The 11488-nt window shown below is 43.5% G+C and overlaps 1 protein-coding gene across 1 annotated transcript in view; it reads right to left on the bottom strand.

The window, feature by feature from the left end:
• Nucleotides 1–6066, bottom strand: part of LOC143037760 (uncharacterized) — a 12752-nt gene extending 6686 nt beyond the window's left edge. The window contains exons 1-2 of the mRNA XM_076206312.1: nucleotides 5672–6066; nucleotides 3325–5449 (exon numbers count right to left, since the gene is read on the bottom strand). Of these exons, the coding sequence (XP_076062427.1) occupies nucleotides 3325–5449; nucleotides 5672–6066 (2520 nt within the window). The remainder of the gene's footprint in view (nucleotides 1–3324; nucleotides 5450–5671) is intronic.
• Nucleotides 6067–11488: the final 5422 nt, after the last annotated feature.

Genomic DNA, 11488 nt, shown 5'->3' with positions numbered 1-11488 from the left:
TAGGCAGTGCAAACTTCGCATTGCATTTTTTTTTTTATCATTCTTACATGTTTTTTTCTGCAATCACCAGATGATCATATTCAACCGAAGGAAACATATGAATACTCAAGGGATATAATTTTTTTTGATGAATACTAAACTGTTCTACCAACGGTTATGAAGGTCATGGAGTGCCTTAGGTAACTTCCTTTATGTTCTATATGTTGATATCAGATATCTCCCTATCCTTAAGCGTTTATGAATGAAAGGCCTAAAAGAAATTCGGTGATGATGAATTTGACATTTGAAGGTCATTGAAGGTCATTTATATGCTGATAGTTGTGGCACGACTATCTGTTTTCGAGTTTGGGTCCGCTAAAAATTTGTCTCCTTGACTTTGACCTCTCAGAGCGCTGATATTCAAAACAATGTATTTTTTTTTATTGTTTTAATGGATAAGATTATAGTTGTGAACTACATTCGGGGTAAATCTTGTTTTAATTTGGACACTTTAACACACACACATACACATATAATACACACAGAGACACACACACACACACACACACACACACACACACACACACACACACACACACACACACACACACACACACAAACACACACACACACACACACAAACACACACACACACACACACGCATGCTCTCCTGACTTGCAACTTTTGAAAGGGTCTTAGTCAAGACTCTGAGTAGTGCGTACGTATCTAACTCTTTTTTATCTATTCATTTTAGACATTCATCTGAGCACTTACAGCTGATAGAGAATGTTACATTACATTCCGTTTACTGAATTACGCATTGACGATGGATATGACTCAAATGTTACTTTAGGTTTATCCATTTTAGAATAATGATCCATTGTCGAATATTCAAACCAGCTTCCCGTGAAGTACGTATATTTTGAGTGCTGTTCGGATGTAACGTCCTTCACGTGAGTAGAATCCTGTGGTTGTGCTGTGTAACGCCCTTGTGTGAATAAAGTCTCCCGTTTGTAATTTTAAGGCACACCTTGCGTGAATATAGGCTATAGTTTTTATTATATATATATATATATATATATATATATATATATATATATATATATATATATATATATATTGACACAGGGAAGAAATTAGGACACTTCATCACAAACAGAAGACAAACCATGACGATAGCATCGTATACAAAATTCCCTGCAAAGAATGCGACTGTGCATACTACGGAGAGACATACAGAGGACTTAACAACAGACTCAGGGAACACAAAGCGGACATTAGACACCACCGAGAAACAAACGCTCTAGTTAACCACATAGACACGGAGGGACACCTACCAAACTGGGAGGGATCCACCATTCTAGCTAAAGGACTACATAAGAAACAACGGAAAATAATTTAATCACTTTACATTGCCAATCACAAAAACACAAACAAGAGAACTGGTGACTTAAAATGGACAAAATCTACCGCGACACTTGCCCTCCAAGAATGGCTTCCCAGATCACCCGACTCTAAGTAGATACCTTTTTCCCACTTCTGCCTACCCTTTCCAGCTTTCTTCCTTTTACTTTGACGTTCCTTCTTATACCATGCTACCATACTTTATTTCACATGCTACCAATTCACATATCCTCCATTATTTCTACATTGTTCCTTCACCACTTAAATATTTTCATCATTATCCTTACTATTCTCTTCTTTTTATCATGGTTATTATTTTCTTAATATTATTTTCAACATTATTATTGTTATTATCATTACTATTATTATTATTATTATTATTATTATTATTATTATTATTATTATTATTATTATTATTATTATTATTATTATTATTATTATTATTATTATTATTGTTATTATTATTATTGTTATTATTATTGTTATTATTATTATTATTATTATTATTATTATTATTGTTATTGTTATTATTATTGTTATTATTAGTATTGTTATTATCATTATCATTATTATTTATTATTTATTATTATCATTATTATTATTAATACTATTATCATTATTATTGATATTTTTAATATTTAATTTCTCGTTATCATCTTTATTATTATTGTTATTATTATCAAATATTCAAATTTTCATTTTTATTATCATTGTTATTATTATCATTATTATTGTTACAATTGCTATTAATATTTACTTGTTAAACTTTATCATTATTATTACATTTTTTAGTTAGTTTATTATTTAACATTAGTACATGAACATATACACAATCACATACACGTATGTATATATACTCGTGCATACACATACTTATAACTATATACATATACATATAAAAATGCGCGGGCCACAAGCCCGCCGCTGGGGCTTACGCCCCGATATTTTGCTACCATGTTTCAGCGAGGGGGCGGAATGTCTCGCATGATGGTTAGCAATTTGCTAGGTGTGTTAAGAGCCCGCCTGACCAAATGGGCGGCCAAAGCTTCCTCATCCTGTGGGCCCTCGATGGGTTGCTGTCTTAGTTGAGCTGTGGCGGGGCAGTGAACCAGGTAGTGTATCAGCGGTCGACGGCTCTGGAGGCCGCAGTGTTCGCACTCCTGACCACTGAACTCGGGCCGTAGCTGCTCCAGCGTGCCGTACCCGAGCCGGAGCCTGTGCAACCGAACTTGGTCGGCTCTAGTTAGCGGACGGCCGCATTGTAGCGGCTGGTAATTTGTGGTGGCAGCGTACCATGCTGCCTGCCGCGAGGTTCTCTCCATGGTGCGATGGTGGTGATGAGCGGAGTGCCAGGTGCTCCGCTTAGCCTGCGTCTTGATCTGCTGCAGGCTGGGGAGGACGTAGCAGGATACTGCGGGCATGGTGCTAGCTGCTCGGGCTGCTGCATCCGCCAACTCGTTCCCTCGGAGCCCCACGTGACTGGGTACCCAGTTCATCCGTAGGTGCCGGCCTTCACCGGCAAGTCTCTGCGCGCTGAGCTGAATGGATGTTACCAGCTGGATGTTGTCGGTGGGGCTGGCTTGCTGGAGTGTCTGGAGGGAAGATTTGGAGTCTGTGTGTATAATTACCGCACCTTCACGATGGTGAAGGGCGTGCTCCAGGGCTTGCTGTATGGCAACTAACTCCGTCTGCAGGGTAGAGCAGTGGTCGGGGGTCCTCCATGACAGCGTCTCCCCGCCGGTGACTGCCGCCGCTCCGGTCGTGCCTCGAACAGGGTCCACAGATCCGTCTGTGTAGTACACGGCTCCCCCTGGGATGCTGGCCTGTGTCACAGATGCCAGCGCGTGTAACCGCAGCTCGTGTTGTGTGCACTGTGCCTTCCTTGCTGGCGGGTTGTTGATGATGATTTCGACGGGTGGGGGCTGCCATGGGACCGGTACAACGTAGTTTGCAACGGCCAGATCCGGACTCCACATGGCTATTTGACCGTCGTCGAACAGTGCATTGGTGGCGTCAGCTATCCTCCGTAGCCAGGTGTTTGTGCTGAAGAGGTCCCGTCGCTGCGGTAGGGTCCTTTTGATTTTGGTTCGTGCTATGGTCTCCCTGTCTTGTCGGAGGATCTTAGCCACCCGGCAAGTCGCAATATGTTGAACCCTGGAGGCCAGAGGTACCAGTCGAGTCTCACTTTGCATTATGGACATACTGGTCCAGCGAGGTGCCCCGAGCATGGTCCTCATGGCCTGGTTCTGGATGCACTCGATCCTCCTTTGTTGGGTGGGTGACAGGGAAACCAGCACGACAGCGCTGTAGTCAATCAACGAGCGGACGGCCTGTATGTAGTACAGGCGCAGCACGGCATGTGAGGCTCCAGAGTGTGTCCTTGTCATCGCCCTCATGACATTGATTCTCGTCCTCGTCCTCTCCCTTAGGTAGGTGACCTGGGTGTTGAAGGATAAGCCTTGGTCAACCCATACTCCCAGGTACTGGTACGAGCTGGTCCAAGCCAGCTGGATACCCTGAATGTGGAGGTGGGTGTCCGGGGTGGTGGCCTTAAGCATCAAGGCCTTGGACTTCTCAGCTGAGATCTTGAGGCCCAGTTCTTCACACTTGTTAGAGATAAGATCAAGGCCCTCTTGTGCTCTGGTGATCCTATTGCCTCGGGTTTTGCCCGAGACGACAAGAACCAGGTCGTCGGCATAGCTGAGAAGCGCCGTGCCACCCCGGAAGGGTAGGCTCACCAACTGTTCCATTAGGAGGTTGAAGAGGACGGGGCTGAGAACCCCACCCTGCGGAGTGCCGTTCTCTAGGTCCCGGTAGGCTGAAAGGTGGCCTTGGAACCTGACCCGGGCGCGTCGGTGTAGCAGGTAGTCCTCTATCCAGGAGAGGAGTCGTCCCTGGACACCCCGCTGTACCAGCGCATCTAGGATGGCGTGAGCACTGGCTAGCTCGAACGCTTTTTCCAGGTCGAGGAAAACGGCCACGGCAGGGCGGTTGTCTATGTGACTCAGGAGAGTCATGATGCTGTCGGCCGTCCCTACGCCCTTGGAGAATTCGAAGATGTGTGGGTGGAGGGGGCCCAGACGCCACATGAGTCGGGTGAGTACCATGCGCTCCGCTGTCTTGGCCGTGCAGCTCAGCAAGGAGATGGGACGTGGCTTGGAGGGCTCCCTGGGCTTAGGGATGGGCTGGATGTCCGCTCGTTTCCAGGTGGTTGGGAGACGTCCTACCAGCCACGAATGGTTCATCAGGGCCAGTAGTGCTGCCTCCCCGGCAGGCCCCGCGTGAGCTAGCATAGAATAGGTCACGCCATCCGCTCCCGTAGCCGTATCTCTACCTTTCTTGGCCCGGGCCAGTTCTTGTGGCGTGAAAGGTACATCGGTGACGTCAGGTGTTGCTCGCGCCGTACCGACGGCCTGCTCTCGTGCTGGCCTGAGCTGCTGCTGGAGGTTCTGCATCTGTGCGGGGAGCTGGGAGTTGGCGCACCGTGTGGCGAACATATCCGCTAGTCGTTCTGCTTCCTGTTGTGGCTCTGGGTGTGAGGCAGGACGAGGGGCGCGCTTCCCGGAAGCCGTCCTCAGTTTGGCCCACAAGTCTGCCAAGCTGGTGTGCTGGGAAAAGCTGGCACACCACTCCAGCCATTTGGCCTCCCGTACCCGGCTTGAGACTTGTCGAGCGTGTGTAACCACTTCCTTCAACAATTGTAGGTTAGTTGAAGTGGGTCGCTTGCGGTACAGCTTCCGATGAATGTTGACCAGGTGATTCCGCTCCCGGACTTCCTCATTGTAGAACCACCAGTTCCGACGCCATCGATGCCCTGGATGTCGTCTGGGGATGGCTGCTTCTGCTGCTCTTTCGATTGCTGTAGTGAATTCTGTTTCTCGCTGGTCTAGGTCCTCCGGCGGGTCGCACGCTTTCCACCAGTCATCCAGGGCGGCCTGGAACTTCTTCCAGTCCGCCCTCCGCAGGTCCCATCGAGGTGGTTGGAGCGGTGGTAGTGGGAGTGCGGCCCTTAGAGTGGTGATGACGGCGTAGTGGTCGCTGGTGAGAGTAGGATGCACACGCCAGCTACTTCCGGAAACTAGATTGGTTGACACCAGGGTGAGATCCAGTCTGCCTCCCCGGACGTGAGTGGGTTCCCCAGTATTTAGAAGGGAGATGTCCTGGACCTCTTCCAACGTGGTTGCCAGTTGGCGGCCGGTCGGGTTAGTCGGAGAGGGGGAGTGAAGCAGTGGATGATGGGCGTTGAAGTCTCCAGCTACTAAGATATTGTTGTGGGTAGCTAGTGACAGTATCTCATCGACCTCCAACAGTTTCCCGGGGCTCCTGTAGATGTTATAGATGAGGAGTGGCAGGTCGGGAAGGAGGAGCTCCACAGCCATCACCTCCACACCCTCACCACAGTGTACGGGTCGCGCAACCCTGCGGTGTGGTAGGTTATTCTTCACCAGCACCATGCAACCACGGTGTCCTATGCCTCTGTCAAGCGGGAGTGAGTGGACCGTGTAGCCCCCTATTCTCCATTCGAAGTCACCGGGTGCTAATGTTTCCTGTAGAAGCACGATATCCATGCCCTCCTCCATGATTGTTTGGAGGAGTTGGTGCTTCTTGTTGCGTATTCCCTGCATGTTCCACTGGAGCACCTTCAGGCTGCCGAGGTCGTGTGGTGCTGGAGAATTTCTCATGTGCGCATTACTCTGCTCCATCTTGGTGGTGGGGGGAGACGCTGTTGGTGGGTGTCCTGGCAGGCTGGTGCGGGGTGGGTAATGTGCCCTCGAAAGTGGCCGCCATTACTTCTCGAATGAGAAGAGAGGCCAGGTCTTCATCTCTGCCTGGAACAGTGTTTGGCTGTTGTAGCAGGCGTCTGAAGACTGCTGCAGCTGCCATGAGCATCCCCTCAAGCGGTGGGTAGCGGGTGGCAATGGGCCTGACTCCGGTCGCTGGTTTGTCTCCGGCCGGGAGTTTGGCTGGAGGGACTGCGGTAGTGGATGTGGCGAGGGTTGCCGGGGCGGTTCTCCTAGCTGGGGGTGCTGGAGTTTCTGGTGTCTTCTTCTTTCGTCGTCGACGTCTCTTGCGCCGGGCGTTGTGGATCTCTGCTTGGGGCCTAGTTGAGGGCTGGGTTTGTGTTGGGGGAGGGTTAGGCTGCTCTTCCAGTTCTTGGCGGGGGGTGGGTGCTTGAATATGAATATGTAATGTTCACACTTGTCACCAACCATGGTAACACGGGGAGGTAGTGAGGTCCACCCCATGTATAAAATGCCCACAGCCTGTTTGTACACCATTCCTTTGAGAAAGCATACCTGCGAAACTAGTCAGGAATAAACTCAAGACTAAGACTCCTGTGTTTCCTACTCCGTTTACGTTATATATATATATATATATATATATATATATATATATGTATATGTATGTTTATATATATGTGTGTATATATATATAGATTGATAGATAGATATACATGACCTGTTTAATCACTGCGCAATACCAGGTTTGTTGTAGCGCGCCCCTTACGTATGATCACAGATAAAACGAAGCGGAAACATTCCTGATTTGGCGGGAAAAGCTCGCTTTACTTTCTCATTGGTTGAGGATCTTCAAACTACCTAGTTTGGATACGTTTTGCCATGTTTTAGACGTCGGCCCCCATTTGCTTATTATATAAGGACGGGGCCTAGGACGACAGACAGAAATCACAGAAGTCGAGAAAGGAAGCAGAGAGACTACAGAGAGACAGCTCCAGGCCATAGCAGATATATAAGAAAAGCTGAAGCCCAGGACCCATCTGAATCTACGTAGAATTATCTACATCGTCGATTTACGACAACTCCGCCAAACAAGTCCTTTAGACCATAACTACGGGTCGTCTCCAAACGAAGTGTTCAACCTTCGTTATCCGAATTCATCGGACAAGACCCAGATTGCTGTTGGACTACGAGGGACGCGAATCTTCTGCTTTTTACCTGTTTAAGAAACATCATTAAATATATATTAGTTCCTGATTACCAGAAGCTTCTCCTACCAGAAGAAACTACTAAAATCTGCCACTTCCAAAAGTTATCGGTCACCTCAAACCACCACTACCAGAAGCTGCCCATACCAGAAGTTATCGTTCACCTCAAACTACCCATTCGTCCCCATAGTGACGGTTAGACTTCGTTTCGCCCACCTGATATACGAGATACAAATTACTTGGTAAATAATCTGATTCCTATTATTGTCATATGCATTGTTATATTATTATCATTCTATGCTTATTTATGTGTTATGTATTATTTTTGTTAGTGTAATAATATTTGGTTTTAACCAAGAGTTTAATTATCCTGCCTAAACTCTGTTATTCGTCTGAACTGCGCACGGCCTTATCTTTTTTTTTTTTTTTTTTTTTTTTTTTTTTGTGTGTCTTTCGTGTCGCTATGAGCCTGACCCATAGGTGAGTCGTTACATCGGCCATATGGAGATCGTGTTTCTTTCGAAGATATTTAGTTGATATTAGATGTAACAAATCTATATTGTATGTATATCAGTGATGTTTATATTGTGATCACATGCCAAAAGCAGCTACTTTTTGTGTTTATGCAAGAAGATAAGACGAGCAGCAGCAGCAACAACACATGACTCGACACCAGTTCCGACTGGTGTCTTTCTCAAGAGTTGGTGTAAGTTGGTACTCTTGTTCTCTTCATCAATGCTCTTCAACCAACGTCTTGTGGTTCCCTCCCTTCCCCTATTCTTCCCTTCCTCCCCTCCCCTCGTCTTCCCTCCCTTACCTCGTCCTCGTTATGATTCTTAGCACTGAATTGAGAGGAGGCATCCCTTACCCCATATATATATATATATATATATATATATATATATATATATATATATATATATATATATATATATATATACTGTGTATATATATATATATATATATATATATATATATATATATATATATATATATATAATTTTTTTTTTTTTTTTTTTTTTTTTTTTTTTTTTTTTCCGTGCATGCGAGTGTGGTCATAATTACCCATAGATCAGGCCATATGAACCATGGACCTTTCATACAGGAGGGTAATAGCTAAAGACCAAAAGTCCATCACGTGATGCAAGACCATGATAAACCACAAAAAAAAAAAAAAAAAAAAAATTCAAGGACTTGTCAGCCTGCGCCGATATGATGCCGCTCCGGACACGGAGAACGTCACATTTGTTGCGCATCTTGTAGAGATTGTCCAAAGTTGATTAATTGTTTCAAATTTTATTGCAACGAATATCCACTCTGACATGGGTAGAATAATGGATACTGACTACCGTGTTTTTACTCTTTCTTTCTGTAAACATTTTTTCGAGGAAATCAGAAATAAAGAGGAAAATTAAGACATCCTGGATAAGGGTCCAGTGATAGTACAGGCATGGGTAGAAAGTTTTCTGAAAATCATACGAAGATTGGGACATGTAACAGTGTGTAGAAAGTACGAAATCAATACACATAATGGTACATCACTATAAGGTAGAGGGAATCTTAGAGAATTGTGAAACAAATTTGAGGCGTCCTCATGGCTACCAAGCCGTGAACGTTAACGATTTTTTCCCAATAAAAACATTGGCCTAAATTTCCGCATTTGGTTATCAATGAAAATAAATTACCGTGAACACCTTGCAAGAGCTTCTTGAATAAACTTTTGATTTTTAAACGAAGATTTTTGCTTTGGGGTGAGGTGGAGCAAACAGGTTCCCACCAGAGGTCACAGAACACTCGAAAAGCTCGAGAACCTCGCCAGGTGCCTCCAGCCGACCTCTAAGCGCCGAAAACCACGTCTCTCTCCCTCAGCCCCACGTCCTCTTAGGGTCATGGAGCGGTCACGTGGAGTTACATGACGGCGTCACATAAGGTTTGTTTGTGTGCGGCCTTCCCTCGAGGATCCATGATGCAGTCACGTGTACTTCCACATTGTTCTCACCCAACCGCGTGTCTTCTCCCAGCTAACGAAGTCCTTGAAGACTTTTTCCATCTTTTATTCTTCCTTGTTTCCATTCTACACCAAAAAGGAATGCAGTAAGATGTTTTGATTTGCTCTTCAAATAAAATAAGTTTGAATGTCTAGAGCAAACCTCCTCATTCTCGAACTAATATCATCGTCTCGAAAGTCCGAGACCGCTGAAGAAAATGTGTATATACATACATACATATATAAATATATATATATATATGTATATATATATAATATATATATATATATGTATATATATATATATATATATCAAGGACTACTATTACACAGGACGTGCGCACCCAGATTCCTGGCTCCGTTAGCGGAAGCCATTGCTTTCTTTGTAACCTAACATTTTATATTGGACAAATATATCAAAACTAGAAACCTAACATTGTATATAGGGCAAATATATCAACTATTGATTTATTCAATGCAGTATAAGTTAATATATATTTTTATAGTGAAATAAAAAAACTTTTTAAGGCACTGTTATGCTTTGAAATGCCAATTTTAGCCGGACTTAACAGGTATTATTGTATGAGGTTAGTGGACACTAGGGTTAGCGATTACTATTTTATTTTATTTTTTTCTTTAGTATAAAAAATTGATTTTTTTTATTTAAATCAGATTTATTTGATTTAAATGTGTTTTTTATATATCTTAAATATTGTGGGATTGCTATCTGATATGCGATCTGATTGCTAAAGGACATTTTTAGCATATCAGTATAAGGAGCAGTGTTATATAGACTTGCCACAAGTATACAAGGAACAGTATAAGCCTACATGTAGTATATATATCACTGTGCAGCCCACAACAAGTTTCAACAAGATTCTTGTTGAAACTTGTTCTAGGTAAGCAGCTTCTCACTGAGTCAGTTGCTGCTTTGGAATCAACCAGGAAGAATGTCTTCTGGACCTGGTAGAGTGGTTCCTTCAGGCAGAAAAAATTATCCTGTCTGGAATTATTTTGAAAGACTACCAACAACTTCTGGCAAAGGGTACCGAGCTAAATGCAAAGACTGCAGCCAGGAACTACAGGGCATTGTGTCAAGATTAAAATCTCACAGAGATATATGCCAAGGTCAGCCACAGCATACAGAAGAAATTGATAACCCAGGTAAATAATTTTACTTATATTATGTGCATTTCTCCCTTTTCATACGCAACTATATAAATTTGGTAAACAATGGAGAGCATGTGCAATAAAAATGTGAAGGCCTAAAGAGATGATACTTCAACTTCATTACTTCTAAATTTGGGTAATGACTATATCACTATAATATACTGTATCCACTCAACTTTGGGGCCTAGATGATTGTTATTCATTTCATTCAACATTGTGTAATATATTTCATAGGTTCCATTGGAATTCAGCTCACATGGGATTCAGCCCAAAGGGATTTAGCCTAACCTAACCCAACTAACCCATTATTTTTAGTGAATTTAAAAGTGGACTGAATCCTGTGTGGGCTGAATTCCAAGCCCACCTATTTCATATCCTGTTAATTATTTCCAAATAATTTAGTGGCTTGTGTGAATATGATCATTATGTAAAAAAAAATCAGTACTGTACTCAAAAGTAGCCTAAATCACACTGTATTCATTCATTCATTTATTCATTTATAAATTATGTAATATGCTAAAATTTTCTGTTTCCATTTCAGGATCTGTATCAACAGCTTCAATCCTTTCATCATCGGCTCCACTTGAATTATCTGCAAACCTGACTCCACCATTAAAAAGGTCACTATCAGACTCCTCCACAGGCGCCACTTCTGCTAAATCATTTTCATCCAAAAGAAAGTCATCAACATCTCTGGACAGATTTATCATAAAAACCTCACCCTCTCAAAAGGAAAATCTCGACAAAGAAGTTCCAAGAATTATATTTGCTACAAATTCACCATTTCGTCTTGTTCAGCATCCTCAGTTTCTCAAGATGGTTCAGAACCTGAGGCCAGGTTATATTTCTCCATCCAGAAAAGATATTGCTGATAAGTACTTGGATCTTGTGTATGAAAAGGAATATAAAAAGTGTGCAGATGACCTGAATAATGAAATTGTATGTCTTTCAATTGATGGGTGGTCTAACATCCATAATGAGCCCATAATATGTGTCACTC

This window comes from Oratosquilla oratoria, chromosome 23 (genome assembly GCF_046742065.1).
Source record: "Oratosquilla oratoria isolate Oo_2021 chromosome 23, ASM4674206v1, whole genome shotgun sequence".
In the NCBI taxonomy this organism is placed as follows: Eukaryota; Metazoa; Arthropoda; class Malacostraca; order Stomatopoda; family Squillidae; genus Oratosquilla; species Oratosquilla oratoria.
Note: the sequence above shows the minus strand (reverse complement) of the source record. Positions and strands in the feature narration are given on the sequence as shown.